The sequence below is a fragment of the Cygnus atratus genome, chromosome 1, assembly GCF_013377495.2.
Source record: "Cygnus atratus isolate AKBS03 ecotype Queensland, Australia chromosome 1, CAtr_DNAZoo_HiC_assembly, whole genome shotgun sequence".
NCBI classification, from domain to species: domain Eukaryota; kingdom Metazoa; phylum Chordata; class Aves; order Anseriformes; family Anatidae; genus Cygnus; species Cygnus atratus.
The window spans coordinates 180,909,450-180,931,607 of record NC_066362.1 but is presented as its reverse complement, the minus strand read 5'-3'; the positions used below and the strand labels follow the sequence as shown (position 1 = coordinate 180,931,607).

Here is a 22,158-nt window from a genome sequence, read left to right as displayed (position 1 = left end):
CACTTTTCAAGGTCACTCCAGAATTCAAGTTGGTTTATGACTGATTCTACCACAAAGAGTTAATGCCTTCCTCCCTCTCTTCCCGCCCCCCCTACTGGCAACAAACAGAAAAATTAAAAATTCCAAATGACCTTCCAGGATTTACGTGAAGTCTCCATGTCCCAGGCTGCCTTTCACAACATTTTCCTAGTACGGCAAGTGCTCTAAAATGCCTTTTTTTTTTTTTTTCCTGCACTTTGGAGAAGGCTACATTCCAGAAGTTTCCGATTTTTAGAATGCTCTCCAAGAAGATGGACGCTTGACATATGAAAGAGGTGCTCTTTTATTAGGCCAGTCAATGAAACATCAATGATATTACAAATAGGAGAGAAGATGGCATGTCTGAAGAACATGCCTGTCTAAGAGATTTAAAAGGAAGCCAATTAAGAGGCCAACATCATACACTCACTCAACATTACTCCCCAGAGGAGCTACAAATCCCAAGGCATGACTTGTTAAAGTAGCATCACGGCCTTTACTTAACAACTCGAATCCCACCAGCTTAGGGAGATAATTACTAGTCTAGCAGTAGGCAACCTTGCTGACCTCCTCAGGAGCCGCACACCTGACAGACAGCCAGAAGATGCACGCAACTTTCTGTGGAGAGCCGAGGGGAAGAAAGGCATCCCAAAACACAGTTGGAGACAGCAAGAGACTGTTGTACAAACGTTCTCCAATAGACCAAATATTTTACTGCATAATGGGGGCTGGCATGCAGCTGGATTCCAGGGCAATCCAGCAACGTGGCCTCGGCAGCACCTGCTGGTTTGCTTCCTCTAACAGCAGGGGCTCAGATTAACCAGTAGAACCTGGACCAGCACAGCCTTGCTGTCAGTCACAAGACACAGCCCCACTACTGGAGCTCTAAAATTGAATGGCTGGAAAGATGCAAGCAGCTTCAGACTCACACAAGCTTGGCCGGTCTTATCACTGCCCGCAGGATCCACGCTGAGTACTCACAGCAAAGGATGTTGCTTCTGAAGAAACGTAGTTGTCATAACTCGCCTGTACCCACTCCAAAAATCAAGTTTCATTCCCAACTCCCAAAGTCCTTCAGAAGGACTCTGAGGGGTGACCTGGGATAAAAGGAAGCATCCCTGGGGTTGCTCCAGCACCTCAGAATGGATGGCACAGGCCACAGATGCCAATGGGCAAGCCAAAATACCATGCTCACAGGCCTAAGAATGCCTACAAAACTGCAATGGAAATATGATTCCACCCCTCTCTCTCCAGCCTTCCTAGAAACTGAATGCTAATCTTTCATTAGTCTTAAAGAAAAGAAAAAAAAAAAGGCCAAAAACAGCTCTTGCCTAACAAGACAGAAATGTTGCCTGGAAGAACAAAATGAATCAAACCAGGACACTGCCAATTTTATCTTGAGAGAGGGAGCACGGTGGCTTCATACCTTCGAGAGCAGTGGCTGTGGGAGCACATCAGCTGGATCGGGAGAAAAACATCAGGCAGATAGGATGCGGAACAATCCCCTGAACAGATTATGCTAAAAAATGGCTCTGGAGTTAGAGCTTGAAGGCTAGTGGAGCAGAAACGGCAGAGACTCAATTGTTGGGGAAAACAAACAAACAAAAACCGAGGACAGATCTTCATCGTTAATTGGTTGGAAACGCTCCACAATTATATGATTTATAGGAAGTAAACTCGGAGTGCCTGAGCACGGATCAAAGACATGTTAGCGTTAATTTTTGCCTGCACGTAGGGGAAAAGGTCACAGCGAGGGCCAGCCAATTTTTAAAATTTTTTATTTATTTTTTTTATACAGAAAGATCAGACTGAGTCTCTCGGAATTCACTGTCGGAGCACCCACATGCCGAACCCAGTGGACACGTCGGACTGCCAGAGGCTGAACTTTCCCTGATAAATGAGCCCCTCTTCAGCCAGGCCGGCTGATTTCAGCCCGACTTTGGGTTTTCTGCCTCGGCCTCCTGTCCTGAGCAATTTGGGGATCAGAGCGGTGCACGGGGCCTTTCCTTCCCCCCGCAAAACAGGCATTAAGAAGGGGGAAGCGCTGCCTCAGGGGACGCCTCGCAGCCCCTCAGCGGGAGCAGGGCTCCCCCCCCCTCAGGCGAGGACCTTCCCTCAGCCTCAAGGAGAGCGGCTCCCACCGCACCGTGACTCACAAGCCACCTCCCTGCCCTCAGCCCCGCCGCAGCGCCCCCCGCCGCCATTTTCTGACGAGCGACACCCCCCGCCCCGCGCCCCCCCCCCCGCCATTTTCTGACGAGCGGCGCCCCCCGGCCCGCACCCAGCGCCCCCCCCAACCGCCGCTACTGCGCATGCGCGGCGGCGCCTCTCGGGCCCGCGCTCCCCCACAGCCCCCTCGCCCCGCCCACGATTTGAATATGCTAACGAGGCACCGCCCGGCGGCCCTATGGCGGGGCCGGGAGGCCGTCACGTGGGGCGGGGACGTGTCCTCGGGGGGCGCGGCCAGACCTGCCCAGGCGGCTTTAAAAGCGGGCGGCGAGCGAGGCAGCGCCTCAGTCAGAGCGAGAGGGTGGCGGGGGGCGGCTGGGCTGCGGCTGCTCCGCCCGAAACTTCGGAGGGGCGGCAGCAGCAGCAGCAACAGGGGGAGGGGAGGGCAGGGCGGAGGAGGAGGAGGACGAAGGAGAAGAAGGTGGCGGCCGTGGTGGTGGTGGTCGGGGCGGCGGCGGGGGGGAAGGTCAGCAGCGGCGCAGCCCTCCCCGCCGCTCCCTCATGAGCCAGCCCGTGCTGGGCTGAGCAGGCCCCGCACACAAAGGAGGGCAGGGCAGGGCAGGCAGCGCTGCCCCCCCCCCCCCCCCCCCTCCCCGGGAGAAGGGGCAGCGGGGAGGCGCCCTTCCCCGTGCACAGCACTCACGGCCACTCACTGCTCCGTCCCCTTCCTCCTCTTCCTCCCCCTAGCCCCTCGGTTCTCCCCCCAGCCCCCACCCCCGTCCATGTAGCCGCCCCGGCCGCCGGCCCCTCCGCACTATGCCCATCTTACTCTTCCTGATAGACACGTCCGCCTCCATGAACCAGCGCACCCACCTGGGCACCACCTATCTGGACATAGCCAAAGGCGCTGTAGAGACTTTCATGAAGGTACCGGCTCCAGGAGGCGAAAGAGAGAGAGCGAGGAGGGGAGAGAGAAGGGGGGGGGGGGGAGCGGGGGGGGGGTGCTGCGGGGGGTGAGGGCGGCGGTGTGCGGGCACCCAGGGGAGGGAGGCAGGGAGGGGAGGGAGAGAGGGTCGGGGTTTTGGGGGGGGGGCTCCTGCACCGCCGCCTTCCTCCTCCTCCTCCTCTTCCTCCCGCCTCACCCTCTGCTTTGTCCCCCCCCACCCCATGCACCGCAGCTCCGAGCCCGGGACCCGGCCAGCAGGGGAGACAGGTACATGCTGGTCACTTTCGAGGAGCCTCCCTACGCTATCAAGGTAAAACCCCCGCTAATCCCTCCCTTCCTCCTTCCTTCCCTTCCCTCCCCGGCCTCCTTGCTGCCCCCTCGGCCGGGCCGGGCAGCGGCGGCTCGGCGCACGCACGGGCTCTGGCAGCGGCAGCGCTGACATCAACATGGCCGACATTTTATTATTTTTTTTTCCTTCCCCCCCCCCCCCCACACCCCTCCTCTGTCCCTCCCCTGTGTGGTTTGTGAGCAGCAATGAACTGTGGGGGATATTTAATTCAAGTTGGGAGAAGTGACAGCAACTCCGAGGAGAGTTTGTATGGGGGGGGGAAGGTGGGATGAGAAGAGGACGGAGCTTCCCTCTGTCCTGTCCTTTCCAGGGGGGGGAAACAAGGCAAGGGGGTGGTGGGGCTGCATGACACAGGGCCGTGAACCTGTTGGAGATCACTTCAAGGCTGGGCAGAGGAGTTCAGATAGCTGTGAGGTTTATTCACGGGTGGCTTCACAGAAATTCGCCCTTTGGAACATTAGATAGATGCGGATCATGAAGATTTTAAACTATTTTCAGGCTTTCTATAATAGCATTAAATACGCGTAACTTCCAAGGTGTTTTGCATGCCTTTCTGCTGAACTGCATGCAGCTACAAAGTGTCTTGCTTAGTTGCTGAACAGAAAACCCTGAGCCTTTACAAAGCTTCTGTCTGAAGAATGTCTTCTCACGTTTCTCTTTTCAGGCTGGCTGGAAGGAAAACCATGCAACGTTTATGAATGAACTGAAAAACCTTCAAGCTGAAGGACTTACGACTCTTGGCCAGTCCCTAAGGACAGCTTTTGATTTATTAAACTTAAATAGATTAGTAACTGGCATAGACAACTATGGGCAGGTAGGTTGACTGTTAATAGGTGGAAAAAGCATAAAACAAGCTTCCCAGAGACAGCTATTAACTAAATGTCCGAAGAGGCATCTTCATGGAATACGTGATGTGGGGGCTTCTTCAAAAGTAAGCAGAGATCAGATAGTTTGAAGAAGTGTAGCTGCTGTCTTTAGATTTGTACCCAACTGTTTATTTCCCCCCCAGTTACTTAGTTCTTAAACTGTGATGCAGCCTCCAAGTTGACCTTCCCAGTTAAACTTTGTGATTTTTTTTCCAGCAAGTCTTGTGCTTCAGAACCTTAACTGATGAGCCTGCCGGGGTCATGACAACTTGGCTTTATGTATACAGTGCTGTATGATCAATTAAGTACAGTTTGGGAGATGAGCTGTTTTTCGAGCAGCCCTGCACGTTCCAAAAGTACTGAGCGGAGCATACCTTTTTCAAAACATTTTCTAACGAGATTACTACAACTTTTCTCTGAATACCTGTATTTTCATAAACCTGCATGTTGTATCGAGCCTTGAGGAGCTGTGCTTTTCTAATGTCTGTGTTGCAGCTGTCCCTTTAAAGCAGGACTTCTTTTGGGGTGGGCCAACATTCTCTTGCTCAGTAGTGAGTTGCTATAAGCCAGTGACTCCAGGTTAAATATGCACTTCAGGAAGAGTATCCAGTACTTTCTGGCACTGGATCAAACCCTGGATTTGTTTTGCATAAAGCACATTATTAGTATTGGGCAAAGTATATCATGTTTTTTTCACATGGGACATGCTAACTTGAATCTCCCCTTTTCATTTTTTTCATGTAATGCATCATCTATCTGAGGATTAGTTACTGCTCTTGGTATTTAACGTGGGAATGTGGTTGTGAAAATAAGCCCCCTCTTTCCCCCTCCCCTTTCCAGTCTGAGCAGAGTTTGTGATAACATGCCATGTTTGTTTGGGAAGGGAATTTCTCTCTCTCTCTCTCTCTCTCTCTCATGTTGCATTGCATGGCTTTGCCACTAGGTGATCAAGTGAGTCTAAGCATTTTTAAAATGCCAGTTTGGTGATGAAACTTTAAGAAAAACAAGTGCTAGTTCCACACATGGCTTTTTTTTTGTCTATTACCATCTGCTGTCCTCTTGTACATCTGTGTGCTAACCTTTCCCATTTTATGACATTTTTCTTTAGTTACGTGAGCTATGTGAAGCTTTTTAGAACACTTACCGTTGTAGGCGCATACATGAAATACTTGCTCTTTACCACTGTTCTTGCTAGTGATAATACAGTATTCAAACTCAAGTATTTAAACTTGCTCTGAGTGAAGCTATGCTCAACAGCCCTGTCAAGTAGGCAAGTTGATTTGTCACAACTCTCTTGACTAGTTAGTTTTCATTATTGTGGGCTGCTCCTGTTTTGTCCGTCAAGCAATTCTTGTCCGGTCTGTTTTGGTTACAAATCTCTCTCAGCTTGAACCCACCATGGTTATGCATGCTGTTTGCTCTGTCCACATGTTGAACAGACTGCTGGAGAGGTGTTCAAATGCTCAGTCAAGTGACTGAATAGAACTTCTGCCTTCTTTCAGCGTCTGCAAAATTAGATGGATGTATTGTAAGTGCCAGATCATCTGCTGCTGAAGTCTCTGGTTCCCATTCTGGCTCTACTGATCAAAGTAGCAGATTATTCATAAATAAAATTAAATTCTGGAGCACTTAACTGATCCATCAGCACTCCCAGGATGAGATCCAGGGCAGTTAACTTGCCTCAAATTCACATTGGCCTTTGAACAATGTCAAAATCTGTTCTTAAATATGCATGGTATGAGAAACTGACAAATTCAGGGTAATAAAAACGATCAGAATGCTCAGTTACATTTGAAAACATTTTACTCAGATTCACTTCTTAAGCAGTTTAAAATATTAAGTCCACAGAACAACTGAGTAGTTTACTTCAATATAGCAGATGTTTGAAAAGTGATTATCTCAGAGTGGGAGGAGCAGATAGTTTTAGAAAATGCGACAGATTATTTTAGGTGTGGTATTACATGAAGTAATAAATCTAAGCATTTATTAAGCTTTTCTCTGAAAAAATTATCTGGCTTAATATCTTTTCACTAACACGCTTGGTTTTTGGTTGCATTGACAAGCTTCTAAGGTATTTGCTAAGATCCATTTGTTTCACATGTGGACTGTAAAACGTGAAAATGACAAAACATGATACAAACTCAGTGGGATTGCCTGGTTATGTCATCCAGCAGCGTGCTCTCTCGTCCCCCTGCTAACTTTGAACTGTTTGTTTAAATGGCAGTGTAACTCACTATACTTGATTCCTTTCAAAGTAGACCAGAGTTCTCCATCAGCTCAGCTCCTGAACAAGAGTGGTGGCTGAACAGTCATTCTGAAATTGAGGAAAATCTCCTGCTTCATATTTTCTTGCAACAGTGACGTTCATATTTTTAACATGAATATTTACTGCTGTTACTTTTTTAGTAAATACATACTGAGTTGATAATGATTGAGTGTACAGCTACATTAGCTGATTACAGTATCTCATTCAGATCTTAAAGGGACACTGTCAACATGTTTAGATTATCAAGAACCTGGAAGATTTTTTCATAAGGTGTTTCTGATTAGTGCTATATTATTTCTCTCTAAACCCTTTGTCTTACCTAGGATTTTTTTGATCTACATTTTTGATGTTTTTTTGTCAACAGCACAAAAAATGTGCAAGGAGGCAGTAAAACATACAAAAGGAAAATAATTTGACATTCTTAAAGGTCAGCTTATTAGGATTTTAGAGAATATATATATTTTAAGGTGACTATTCTTTCAATTTTTACAGCACTTTCAGGTGGATAAATTCTGTATTACATTGCTTGAATCTGTGTACTGTGCTTTGTGCTGATTACGATAGCAGAAGAATGAACCTTCAAATAAGGTGTCAGCTTTTTGTTTGCTAAATATAGTGGTCCTCTTCACCTTCTGCGTTTTTACGGAAAGCTTTGGAAGAAACACAGGATTTGGATGTGTTCAGGAAGAATGCAATTTAAAGACGCCAAGTTCAGTAAACTCAGTCATATCACACAAAACACTTTATTGGCTCAGTTTGCACTTAGCTAATTGACTTTGCCATATTTTCCCCAGTTCAGCTTCCCCATTATTTCAGGTAATCTGCAGTACCGAACCTATTACTGGCAGGTTTTCCATCCTCTTGGAATACACTCCTAAATCTCATAGATCTGGCTTGTTCAGCAGCATGTGTTGCAAGGTGACTATTTTGTAATAGAGTAAAATATAAGCAAGTGGCTGTATGTAACCAACTATCTACTTCAGTTACTTGCAGTCTGTAGTGAAGTTTCTAAGAATGAGCTATAAAACTAAGGTAGGTAAAAATGTGTCGCTGGAGTTTTGAAACTTATATGCAAAGAACCATTGTAGCACTACCAAAATGGATCTGATGGATGTCGGAAACTGCTAAAACTCTGGTTAACTGAAACCCCATGCGTTTCACCTTTCCTATTATTTGTATAATGAAGGTCTCTTAGTAGATTTTTGTGTGCAGTATTGTATCAACTGAGGCTTGAGAAGATAAAATTGGAACCTACTGGTGCTTATTGGAATGGATTTTCAGAGTGGTTGTGTTGATGTATCAAGCTATTTTTCCAGTTTTTCTCAGGATGAAATTTCATTTTAATATTGCCAGTAGAAACAACTCTTTTCAGTAGCAGAAGCTTTTTGTGTGCTTTTTATCTAAATAGAGTATCTTGCACATGTTCTTCAGATTCGTAAGTATTGATACAGTAAAACCAGCTTAGAGGTGAGTTGGTCTTGTTAAATATATTGTAACAAAAGCACATGCTAACATAATTGTTTTGAAACAAAAGGCCAACTGTGATGCTTCTGTAATCCAAGGGGACTTGAGATAGGTATTTTTCATTTGCAGTGTTGGGAAAGGTACACTCTGTATTTAAAGTAATAGCAGAAGTACTTTTTTGATGACTTACCAAGCTGTGCCCAGTCTTGGTGAGAGCCTTTTTTTGGCAGCGTATTTCACATATATGGAAAGTGAAACAAATCTTGAAGCAAACTAAAATCCAAATGGAAATCAATTGATTATGGGTATTTTAAGACTTGAAAAATATGCAAAAGGCTAGAAAGACCTATTTCTGACCTGGAAGTTGAAAGGTGTCCTGCATTGGATGACTTTTTTTTATATTGCTTTGCTTTCCGAAGGTTTTAGTCACACCATATATGACCATCAAACAATCTTAATTTTAGGCTAACTGCTACTTAATAGTTCTCTGAATATATGATTAGACTGATTTGTAGCTACAGTATTGCTGATGTGTTCACACAGTAAAGCTTAGGGTTGGTCTCTAGAGATCAGCGTGTTTTGCCATAATAGCCTAAATACTGTAATATTCCAAATACATGTAGATAGCATGCTTAGGAGATAAATTCTAATTGTGCTTTTAGGCACACTTCAGCTTTGGTTTTAAGTCACACATAGTAGACTCCTTGCTTATGTGCATATCTACATCTAAGATACACTGAGCTTTAAAAGACAAAACACCCATAAAAAATATTGTCCCCAATATTTGTATATGTTATGCTTTGTGTGATGTGTTTTGAGCAGTTCTGTATTCGGATTGTTTTTTGAGGATTGTTACTGGAATTCCTTGCTTTCAAAAGTCAAAATCCTTCAAGCGTGACTTCTGGCTTGGCGTTCTGGGGCCATAAACACTGCACTGGAATGGCCTGTGTTGAGCGTGCATCCAAATTTGGAACCAAAGTTTAGATTAGTGTTTCCTGCTTTGTCATGCTGGCGTGGTTGCACAGGCAGTTTGCTTTTCATGTTGGTAGAGGCGGAGGTTTGCACCCCTAGTGCAGTACTCCAATCCTATATTTTCTCCTTGCCCCAACAAAACTAAATGGGAAAACTTCAGGCAACAGAAAACAACATAAACTGAATAAACTGAAGCATGGCAATAGCAGAAATATGTAAGAAAGGATTATTCGTAGTTACCTATTTTCTATAGAATAGAAATGGTCTTAATGTAAACTTAAATGCCTGTTATGTCAAAGGTCTATATGTGAAGTGCTGATGAAAGTCAATCCTTCTCATGTAATGCATGATGAAATTAAGAATACTGCTTCCTAACTTACACTTCTTAGGCCATAGCTTACAAACCTGCCATCCTGTTCGCTGTTGAAATGGTTTAATTTTTAGGTAGCTTTGTTTCAAGGTATCCTTTAATGAGAGCTACACTGTCTTTTTTTCCCCACATTTTCCACATGTGAGGTGGAACTGCGTTGCTTTCAGCTGTCCCATACCAACCAAGTTTATTGAGTCTCGAGTAATAATTCCATCAAGCTTTGATGTTATTAAAATCACTTGTCTAATTCTAATCCAATACATTTTTAAAGAGACAAAAATTTAAAATACAGTACTTTGTGTAAGCTTGTTTTTCCTGACCAAAATGATCTCATCCATCTGTTTCATTAGCAGAAAGAAGTGAGATACATCCCTATGTTCTGAATATCAAGTATGCTTTGGCCACTTTGGTTCTTTAAGTGCTTTATTTTCAATAAATCAGTTCTGGAAGGGCCAGTACCATAACATGTCTGCAGTGACTTTGATTTTTAGGGATCAGGTGGGGGCAGGCTGCCAATGCTTAAGCAGCTGATACAGCTTTCCCTCTCAGGCTGATACTTGGCCTCACTAAAAAGTCAGCAGAGAAAGTCGGAGGAGAGTTTGGAGTTGCAAAATTGTATCTCTTGCCTTTTTACCTTGAGCAGTGTAACTGCCTCTGTTAGTCACAGACTCCCTGAATATGCTAGCTTTCTTATTTAGGTGTTTAAAGGTATGCATTCCGTAGCTGAAGTATTCTTTTTCTTTTTTTTTTTTTGAAATGTTTGCAGGTGGCAAATCGCAGCCACTTGTCAGACTTGTCAGGAATGTGAATTAAATACATATAGATACAGAGCCAGGAGTTTTTTGTTTTTCTTTTTGTGAAGCACAAGTATTTTTATTTTCCCCAGTGTTCCTGTTATGTTTATTCTTTTTAAATTTCACTTTTTCTTACTGCATAGTTATACTCAGTCTTGGGGTTCTGTTGTAGACAGCCTGTACCTCTGAAGCTTGAAGGGAGAAGGGAAGAACTGTGACTTGTTATGCATCTGACTTTGACTGAGGCTCAGTTGAAACTAGTCGTGTTGCTTGAGAGTCCTGCTTGCTGTTGCTTTTTTTTCTTTTTGCAGTGTATTTTGTGCCTGTAACAACATAGTGAGTCCTTTAGTTCATAGAGTGTCTGTATCTGCAGCTACCGCTTGAACTTATATTTACACTTCATGTGTTTTTTAGCATCATACTGTGTAGCCCTTTATTCAAGTTGTTTTCATCTGTTTATGCAACAGATTGTAATTTCATATAATTTGTGAGCATTAGAATCTGGCTAATACAGATCTCCACGGAGTGTGCAGTTTGCATTGTGTGATTGTGGTGCTAATTTTAATTGTCCGAAGTGTGCGTCAGTCTCATTTCAAGAAAAACTACTTCAGATAGGAGATGGTGGTTGTGCGTATGTAGCATAAATCTTGTGTATTAGAAGATCCTTGCTTACTTTTCTTAAATGGAACTAGTCAATGAACTATTAGACACTTCTGATGATCCTGTAGTATATTGCTGTCTACAAACAGTATCAGATGTTCATGAAATATTTTGGATATATTAACTTGTTTTTACTAGTATAATTCCAAACATTGATAGCAAATAGGTGCTTTGTTATTGCTTCGATACTTCATCTTAAAAGGTTAAGGTGGAAGGGATGTATTTAATCATTCTGGTACTGTAAAGTTGACCCCTAATGGACTAGATTTTTTGAAAATGTATAGGCAATTTCAGTCCTACAATAATGAGAAGTCAAGTGTCTGTTATTTAAGTACCTGTTGTTTTCTTTCTAGAGATAGTGTCTGTACCTCAGTTAACTGATTTGCCCTAGCTTATATAAACCTACAGTCTACTATAGATTAAAGCCTAAATTTTTCCAGTGGGGAAACTGGGTTAGTGCCTATAGCTGAGTTAAAATAGGTAAGAGGCAGCTGTCTGCAAGACATGATATTAACTTTAGTCTGGAAACATGAATGAGCATGACTGGGAAACTGAACAGATAAGGCTTCTGGTTGTATTAGAGGACAAGAGGTTTTGTCAAAATCTGATTTTGCTCTAGTTGCTCTGAAATGTGGGTCTTGCAGCATTGCAGTGGTAGGTAATGAGAATAATAGATATGGAATTATGCTAGACGTAACACGGCTTTAACATTAGAGGCCTTTTGTAAGACAGATCTAGCAGAAACTGGTGCAGATTAGTTCTCTACTATGCAGTTCTGACAGTAATTCAAGGACGTGCATACTGAAAATCATGTTTAATGTCCTGTTGTTAACTTGGCCAGGAAACTTTCACCTGAATAATCATATTTGGTGTCTGTACAGTGTAGCCACTCCTATTTCCTTTAATTCATGCATTTTTCAGTCTACATGCAATTGCTACTGCTTGTGGAGAGCTGAATGTTAATCTAATTTAACCCACTAACAGTGCTTGAGGATAAATGACTTGAACATGATGTGCATTTTGTCAATGTCTCCTTGAGCCAAAAATCTACGTTGAAAAATCCAGAATATTTGTCATTGGAATCAACTTAAGATGACATTCTTGCTTCTGTTGAAGATAGCCACTTCTCTTATTCTGTATGTTTATCTCTTTCCTTCACCAAATGCCCTACCTCACCCCTGGGGCTTGGGATCCCAGAATACTGACTTAATCGTATGCACTGCTGTAGGACTGCTGAAGTGACATTCATCCCAGCTCTCTGCTCTCCTCCACTCCTGAGCTTATTGCCTCTCACAAGGTCATAGTTATGCCAAACCTGAAGCAAGTTGTGACTGCGACTTCATGTAGTAAATTAAACCAATGATTGATTCAGGTGCCTTAATAAGCTGGACTGTGAACTGAAGTGGTTCAGAATCAATTTTTTAACAGCTAGGTTGCTCCTGCTGTAGTGGTGATAAACTCCGAGAGAATCATTGGGAAGTGTTGAGGTAGCAATCATTCAGCAGAATCATCCTATATTCATGAGTCAATAAGCTACCTTCAGTCAGTTTGTCAGTACCCTGTGTTGATAACTTCCCAGAGGGTAGAGATAATTTTGTATACATCCCTCTCTTTGGCTTTTCCACTTGGGTTATTTGATGTTTCCCTACTCGGTATGCTGGCAATTTTGAAATTCATTACCCTTCTCCAGTATATGAAGAGCAGAGGCTTGGCCTGGCACTCTGAATTCCACTGATTGAGCCAGGACTAGCTATGTAAAATCACTGATGTGAAGCAGAAAAGCTGCAGTAATTAAGGACTTGGTCCAAAGCATGACAAGGTCAATTATTTTCGGAATAAAACATTCAGAAATATTTTTAGAAAATATGACCAAAATCATCTTCAAACCCGGATTCTTTGGGGCTGGCTCTAAAGATGTAGTTATGTTTGGTATGGATAGTTATTCTAGCTATTTTTTAAAAGGGTGTAAAAGCTCAAATGTAATGTATTTTTTTAGCAGCTTGTATTTACTGTATTCAGCCAAATAACTCTGGAAACCACTAGGATTGTTGGCTGATTTATCCAACTTAAGTGATTCCAGTAGTGGATTCATTTGCTAATCTGTAACTAACTGATAAGGTACATCTTTTTTTTAAACAACTGTTTCCATTACCTTAAAAATAAGGTACAAGATACAATCACAGTTGTTTTGCAGCTTATTTTTGTATTAAATTGGAATATATATTAATTTTTCTATTTTTGTGATTTTTCATAAACTTCAGTGCTTGCTTACATGTTGAACATATTAGTAGCTTTTCTTTTTGTTCTTCATTTCATTGCTGTTTCTCCATGTCCAGTTACTTACTGGAGTTCACTGTATACAAAGAACATTGTGTTTCAATTTATTTGAGAATGTCACATAGGTATGTCATAAATTGTGAGACTCAAGGAGTGAATTGTTTTTGAAACTTACCAAGGACCTAATCTAAATTGGAGCACTTAGAAGTTAATCAAGAAGTTATTATTTACATAATGTATTATTTAGAACTCAATTAAATTTGTTCTTAGGTGAAAGGAACAGGACAAAGCTTTATAATGAAGTGTTTTTGAAGCTGATTTAGGAATGTTTGCATCTGTGTGATTTAGGAACTTCAGAACACCAGTGAATCCTGGGATTTGAAGTCTTAGTATATCCTACTGTGTATTCATCATTTTTGTATTAGTCAGTATGAACATAGTCTCTAAAAATGCTTCCTTCTGCTTTCACGTGCACTATTGGATGTGGAGATTTTGTATTACAGAATGATCATCTTTAGTACCGAGTCTCCATTTTAGGCTGCTTTGTGCTGCTTTTCTTGGTGCTTCTTGTTGTTTGTCTTGGTTTTGTTCTTAGGACAAACTTTTTTGTTAGCATTCTAAAATGACTGAAGTTGCACAATTAAGTAGTCTTTAATACATTACAGTCTTCAGTACGTTCAGTGCCAGATTTCGGAACCCAGAATTTATAAAGTTATTAGCATCTATAAAAATGCTCATCACAGAACCTTTTGTTGCACATTTTGAGATGGGTATGTAATGAACTTATTGGCTATCAAACTCACAAGTTCAGGCAATGCAAGCAGATATGCTTGATATATAATGATACATATTTAAATAAATTTCTGTGACTTTTTTGTCAAAGGTTTTGATATCTCTTATGTAATTGAGGTGTTTTGTCCTTGAAATACTTGTAATTAAGTAATACCTGATTGGGTCTTGGAATTTTTGCTCTAGGGCTTCCTGATTAGCTAGAAAAAGTATATGATAATGTATATTTGGAGCTTCAATAGTTAAAATAATTTTAAGATCTGTTCAAAAATACACTGGAGAAAATCATTTTTTATCCCATTTATTTTCCTAAATATGTTACATTTCTTTTTCTGAAGTGGAGCTTGCATAGCCTATGTTATGGAGATGGCAGTTGTTTCAAGAATGCTCCCTTCACTTCAGTAGTCTGTAACTGGTGTGCTGATGAGTGTAATTTCTGGCCTGGCTTTAGGAAAAGTCTGTTGTTACGCTTGTTCTCCTTTGAAAAACTTTTTGCCAGTTGTTTCAAATTAGCACTTTTTGTGTGCAACTTACTTGCTCCAGTCACCTGAAATACAAAAAGCTTCAGTTGTGCCACAGAATCAATGTCCTAACTGTGTGTGTAAAAATCACTTAATCTACTGTTACTCTGTAGCACCAGTAAGAGATGAAGCAAAAAACATGTAACTACCTTGTAATCCTTTGCAGGCACTTCAAATAAGAAACTGTGGTTATTGCATGTATTGGGCATCGGATGAATAACTCTTAAGTATTTGTAATGTAGTTAACTAAAGAAGAATTGTCTAGGAAATGAAAAATTACTTTGTCTATAATAACCTTGCTGTAGCCTATAGGGAAGGATAGCTGTACATAGCTCAATTCAGGTTTTGAATTCTCTCCACCTCATGGAGGAAAGATCCTTTGTGGTATCCATTCTTATTGCAAAATCATTGGCATCAATACCCTGACTTTCAGAGTGTGAATGAGTGCAGGACAAAGCAGATCTGCTTGAACAGCATTTTCCCCTTCCTTCAGGGGAAAAAAGATGGTGAGTTAATGGAAGCATGAGCTCTCACCTTGATAAATTCTAGGAGACTGTTCCTTAAAACTGTTCTTAAGGTTTTCTTCAGAAGATAAAATAGTTCTTCCTATCTGTTAGATTCAGGAAAAAAAAGGGGGAGGGGAATGCAAAACAAAAAACAGAATGGTAGTAATTGTATGTGCTGTCCCTGGTGTTAGAAATCATGAGCAAGATCATGAACATAGATCAAGAGACTAGGGGTGAGTGACTGATTGCTTCTTATCTGTGCTTATTCAATTGTTCAGGTTTTTTTTGGTATGCACAATCATAGCAACAGGTACGTGCTCTTTTTATGTATTTTGAGATAGTATTCATACAGAACGTGCCTCAGGTGATGATATTGCTCCTCAATCACCTCCTGAGGATAGATTTTACTAACTTGTGCCCCCTCTGCTGGCTAGCTTTCCAATTGCAAAGTGAAAAGAACAAGTTTACCTAGGTACTGCTCTCGGGCTACTTTGGCCAAACACTAATTTATAAGTCAGTCCTATGGGAGTAAAAGTACAATGAAAACCTTATTAGTCCTAATTTGTGGGAGTCAGTGGTGATGCTGGGAGTTGTTTTCTTCATAGTGTATGCGTCATGGGCTCAGTCAAGACTCCTTTGGCATTAAACCTGTTTTTTTTCCCACATCCCTCTGTCAAAGACATTTTGGTGTTTTTAGCTACCATGTGCATGAAATCTGTAAGGACTTGTTAAATTGTTTCCTTGACAGAGGAGCTAGATCTATGTTTCATGGGACTATTGAGGGCTACGCATTGAGCTTCTAAAATCTGCTACTATCATCTGCGTTTCTGATTCACTTTCACCTCCAGATGTGGAGCTCTCTTTATTTTAATGTAGTAAGGAGTCTCAAATTACATTTAAGACATGATTACTTTACCTATGTTGTTCCTGAAACCTGTCTTCAGGGGTGAAGTAGTATTCCCAGCTGCCTGTCATGAACAGAAGGTAGAGTGTAAATCTTCCTATCTTGGATACTGTAGGGAGAACAAAGATTTGTGTTGTGGTAGAGAATGGATAATCTGTACTGCAGATGCTTATTTGGACTATAGAACTAGAGTAATGGTAAGAATCCTGCTTCTGTTCTACATCCCTTTCAGAAAAATGCTGGGCAGTTTTTCCTGGTGATAGAGAATTCCTGGAATAGTGTCTTGTTAGGTTATTTCTTAAGATCCCAATCTGTTACTGATCCATTGTTTATCTTTGTTATTAATCAGACATCAAGGGAAATGTCATAACGGACTTCAAAACACTTACATCCTGTGTAAAATTCAAAACAGTTAGTTCAGCTTTCCTGAAACTTGTAAGGCTTCTGAATGTCATCTTGAAATTCATCTCCTGTGCAAATACCTGATGTTCTAATAGTAAAACAGTTGCTGCTATTACAAAGCTGTACTGTCTACTGAATGATCAACACTGTCAAGGGAATATAGCAAAATCTTATGGGCAGCAAAACAGATGAGTTAGCAGTTCTTTTTTGCACGTGAAGTCTGGCTTGTCAGATCTTAATCCTTTGCAGAATTCCAGTATGTTCTTCAGCTCTTCGTTCTTGAGGCTGAAATTACAGAAGTCTACCACTTACCCAGTAGTTCCCTTTCATGGGGTCAGTCTCTGTTCTAAGACATCCATAACAAACAAATCCAATTTCAAAGCTGGCTTCATCATGCATCTTCAGTTGCTTGGATAACACTGTGATGCAGTTCAGAGTTGACGTACTTTTCAGCCTGGCCGCAGAGTACTGTAGTATGTACGTCCATGTACATTAGCTGTAGTATGTCTACATAGATTTGAAAAAATCTTAAAAGCAAAGTAGTTTCTGTGAATGCTTGTATTGTGCTCAGAGTGCAGCTGTTAAATACCTCTGTCTACTTGACTAATTATGTTCTGCTTTGAGTAATGAAGGGCGAAGTCTCTAATAAATGTTAATGTTTTGGACATTTCATAATTTTGCTAAAGCATAATTGATATTGCAAAGATAAGTGAGAAAAAACATGATAGAGTTGGATCATCTGTTTCAGTTTACTGTGGTTCAGGTTCAGTCTTTTTTAGTATTTTTTAAAGTCACTACCAGTTTAAAAGGTGCAGATCTTCCAATTTTAGTGCTAATAATTCTACCATAATTCTGACTTCTTTTTTAGAGTTCATTTTAAACAGTTGTTTTTGAGCCATGGCTGTTCACAGATTCTCATCACCATTTATGAAAATCTTGACCTTTTAAATTCTGAAAAAAAATGGACTGAATTGAAAAGTGCACTCTTGTATTTCCTGATCAGATGACTAAATTCGTTTTACTGACAACTGGGGTTGGTATTTCTGAAAATAGAAAGGGGTTACTGCAATAATATGTGATGGAGGAACAACAGAAGTTTAGTTTTTCTGTTACACTCCATGATTTACTAAAATGAATGCATCCTTCTCTGAGACTTGATCATGATCTGAAAATGTGTGGGAAGGGTTTTCCATGAAAACTTTTCCAGTGATTACTAATATATTCTGTTAGAAGTATTTACTTTAGCTCAGTTTGCATTTATTTTCCACTTCAAGCCTTTGCAATTTACATGTTTTCTTTCTTAGGCACTATCATGTACTTTTAATAGTAGCTGCTTGTTGAACATGCTATTTTCAGTACTGACGTGGCTTTTTTGCCATATTTCTACTTCAGCTATTTCTTAATTTTTTCAACACTTCTGACACTGAAATTAATATTTAAATGTATGCATGATAGCAGTCTTCAGTAAATATTGTCTTACTGCATGTATAATAATGTAAAATACTATGTGCTTGCTAATCCAAAAGTCACAATAGCTCTTGAATTGCTTTAATGGGCATCTGGAAGAAAAAGATCTGTGAATGTACTAATCATGTTGGAAGTGGTTGGTAAACTTTCCTATGAAATTGGATTTTTAGTTCTGATAGTCTTCACCAGACAATTTGGTTTGGTAATTTTATAGATATGTCTGAGACTCTAAGAATGTCAAACCAGCCACTGTGGGCTAGCTGTGCCTCTTGCTGTGACTTGGGAGAGGTGAGAAGCTTCATGGTGTTCACAGCTTTTTTTTGTTTTGCATTATGTGAGCACAGAATTACTTCATCTGGACACTGAAGAAATGGCTAATGTAACTGGAATTGCTTTGAGTTGGAACAAATAGTCTTCTAGCTATCAACTGCTCAAAAGTATGCATGTTGCATAACAGAAGTTAGTTTTTTAGGACTTTGAATCTCTTGCTTATCTAATTTTAGTCTAGCAAACCTCCAAGATAGCCCTGGTATTTATACTCATTTTTAAATAACTTTCTTCCAAAATAGAATGCTTTTTTTTGTCTCTTTGGTGCATAATTTTTCTTAAAAATGCAAACTTTAGGTCAAAGGAAAAAAAATCCTCCTGTGCCACTTTGCAGTACTTGGTGGTTAAACAGATCACCATTAAAATCTTTGGTGCTTGTTCCTCAGTACATTTTTCACCACTGCTAGAAGCCCTCAGAAGGAAGACTATATTAAGAGCCTGCAGTCAGTTAACTCAAGCTAGTTGAACTAAAAAGGATACAAAATAAGCAAATTTATTGATATGATGCAATTAGCTGAAGTCCCTGTGGGAGGTAGTTGCCACTGAATTTTCAGCTAGAAAAATATTTATTTTTTCCAAGGTACTTCTCTATAAACAAGTCTATTTAAAAATAAGAATTTAAAATAAAACTTGAAAATATTTCTCTACTGTAACCTGAGCAGTAAATTGAGACTCAAACTGGCACAGTTTAAACGTAGCAATTGAGCTTCTAGATTGTGAAATGTTAATGCCCTATAAGTAGTTACAATCAGTCTGAAAACAGAGGACCCAAGAACAGGAATATCTGCTTGTGTGCTAGTTAGAATAGGTCTATATAATGCTAGCTTAAATACAGAGTGGGGTTCTTGTTTCCAAAGTTAATGGTACTGAGGCAGAGCTATCTTTACCTTATTTACTTCAAGAACTGAGTTTTCCACACTTATCTTTGACTTTCTTGTATAGGAATGCCAGATGTTTTCAAGAATAATATTTCCAAGATGTGTGAATTAATAAATTGTATACTTCTCAAGGAAAAGCAATAGAAAACTATTAGCTTGAAACAAAGTTTTAAAATAGTAATTGACAAACTGCTACATCTTGTTTAAAAGAAGTTATAAATGTAAGTCTTTAGTAATTTAATTTTGCCAGAATCACTAATACACCTGAATTTTAAGAGTTTATAAATAAGGTACTTCTAGGAATGCCTAACAATACTGGTTTTCTGTGCCTTTGTATGGCTGAGGAAGTTTGAAAGAATCTGTGGTGTTCTTTAAGAATGTTAAGATATTTTTAGTCAAAAATAGTAAACCTCAAAAATAGGCATTTCATCTGAAATTATTCCTTCTAGGTATATTCAAATTACATTTCTGCTCCTCTGGGTGGAATGTAGATACTCATTTAATGTTTCTGAATTGTGTGGAGCTGTGAACTTAAGTGCAGCTCAGCGAACTCGTGTCTTTAAATAATTAATTGATGAATTGTGTACTCTGACTTGATTTCATACATCCTTTCTAGGAAGGTTAATATTTATAGCTCTATTGATGAACTCAAGATTACTCAAGTAATTTCACAAGTGAAGATGAGATTTCAAGGGGAAACATTTCCTTATTACTTATATACATGAAATATTCTGCAGAAGTGCACCACTAATATTTCTACAGTTAACCTGTGGATTATACATGTGAAAATGGGTTACTTCGTCGTTGGGGTTAGAGCTTTGCAAATATGTTGTTACTCTGGCCACAAATGAATGTTGCTCTTTTTCTAGTTTAAAGTCTTGCTTTTATAAATATGTTGCTTTATTAGTTACATTCTAGACAGTATCTTGATTACCTATTTTACAAGTAAAATACCTGTGAAATTATGAAAGAATAAGGCTGAAGTCATTATTTAGATAATCTTCCTCAGACTTTTTTTGGGTGGTAGGAAGGGAAGAAAGGGGGTTGAATTTTGCTGTCCTTCCTTACAATTTCATAATAATTCTGAGTCCAAACCATTTAAACTTAAGGCTTAAATTTTAGATGGGGAAAAATTGAGAGAGATTATAATTGGGTTACACAAAAGCATTTAAGATGAGGAAATATGGATAATAGAATTAGACTAAGTTTTTAATAATTAGATTTCAAATTGAACCAGAAATTTCACCTGGAAGAACACTGCCTATAATGTTCTAAATCTAAAATCTTGTATTTTTATTCCCATTTGCAATCTTCTTGTAGTGCTAGGATGAGTGTATTTTATATTACATATTCATGAGAAAAATATTTTCCTCTAGTAGGACCTCTGTTTTAAGTATTACTCCAGTGCAATACAATTAGCTTCCAGCTGATATTCTTCAATTGGGGTGAAGTACTAGTTGGCAGAATAACATACCATAACTGTTCTTCAGAATTAAATAAGGCTAAATATTCTTAACTTATTTTAATTAAAATTGTATTTAGAGAATCCTTAAATTCTTGTAATTGTTTAAATAGGATCATGAACTAGCTTACCTTTTGTGGAAGAAATGGATCGTCAGGGGTTGATTTCTGATCTTGCCTAGTTTTTGTAGTGGTGATGTGCTGTTTTAAAAGAAGAACAGAGCAAATAACTTTTTCTTCTGCTGTCCTAAACTAAATTGTCTGTGGTAAAGGTGTTGACACTTAGAAATGGACAACCCTCTCCAAATGGAGTTCAAATTCAGTAGTGATATTTCTGTTTTAAACACTAGGTAGTAGGTAAATGATCCTGTGTAATTAACTTTTAATAAAAACTTTTAAAAACATTTTTAAAAACTTATGTCAGTTATTTTAGAGTAAATTACTAGCATTCATGAGAGTTTGCGTTTGTAAATGGAACTTGGCTGTGGGTCTAGTGCATCTATTGTTTTCTGAAGAAGAAAAATGAGGCTTCAAGACTGGCAATAGAGAGTAGGACCCACTAAACAAAAGCTTGTGGTGGCCTCTGTGCTGTTCTGTCTTTAACCCCAGCTAGGATATAACATACTAACTTGGCTTGGAGTTGAAGTGTCAATGGATTAATTTGGGATTCTGTTATTCAGGAGTGAATGAAGGCTTTTAGCATACTGACAGTAGCACAAAGGAAGTGTCAATGGCAAACCAAGACTCTTCTTTTGTTACAACTGAACTTGCTTAATGTCTTAGCTTGTATATGTTTGTATCTTAAATAATTGATTATAGGAAGTTTTTTTCTGAAGTATTCTTGCGTGTATGGTTGAACCCCTTTGGTAAAAATGTAACTGGTAATATTAATTCAAAATTTTCCTTAATATATAGAACATCAGTTGTTAACCCTAGAATCGTGATCACAAGGTGCTGGGAAAATGATTTAGTTGGTTACACTAATTAAATTGAGAATAAAATCAACTCTGGAATGGGGGACAGGATGTATCTCTGGTTTGAAGAGCAAGTTGCTCCTCTAAATAGCTGCAAGGTTATCTGAATACTCAAGTACATGTTATTCTTGAAGTCATGTTAACCATTTTTGCTGTATGTTTGTATGTTTTTTGAATAGCAATATATTAAGTGTCCAGCTTTCCATGACCAAACTGCAGAAAGGCTGAGAAATGCATAGCACTATTCTGTAGTACACGAGTACGTTCCTCAAGCCCTGTTGTTTTGTCAGTGGGTATCAGTGGCTGTTTAATGACTGAACAGGAACTTACAAATTTGTTAGAGCATTTTAAATGAAATTACTTTTTTTTTCCCCCCCGTAGGGAAGAAACCCGTTTTTTCTGGAGCCAGCAATAATTATAACAGTTACTGATGGAAGTAAATTAACTACTACCAGTGGAATACAGGAAGAGGTAAGAATAGACCTCTGTTTGTAGTGGTGTGTATTAAACATAGCTGAATGCTGTTTTTACAGTAGGATCATAAATGACTCCTCAAAAATATGTTCATTGATAGGTTAAACTCGCATGTTTTCTCCTTTCGCTTGAGGTAATTTTATGCAATAATACTACAAAAGTCCAAATATCTCTTATCACATGTGACAGAAGCATGTAGTACAACTGTCAATCTGTTTAGACCTCATTAGTTGACTATTCCTAGCAAATGAGTTCATTGCATTTCACAGAATCATTTCAAATGTTAGTGGAAGAAATTTGTTTC

The 22,158-nt window shown here is 39.8% G+C and overlaps 1 protein-coding gene across 1 annotated transcript in view; it reads left to right on the top strand.

The window, feature by feature from the left end:
* Window positions 1-2,986: 2,986 nt before the first annotated feature.
* INTS6 (integrator complex subunit 6) overlaps window positions 2,987-22,158 on the top strand; it is a 45,174-nt gene continuing 26,002 nt past the window's right edge. The window contains 4 exon segments of the mRNA XM_035542813.2: window positions 2,987-3,114; window positions 3,366-3,443; window positions 4,147-4,296; window positions 21,762-21,851. Coding sequence (XP_035398706.2) covers window positions 3,004-3,114; window positions 3,366-3,443; window positions 4,147-4,296; window positions 21,762-21,851 — 429 coding nt within the window. The 5' untranslated portion in view covers window positions 2,987-3,003.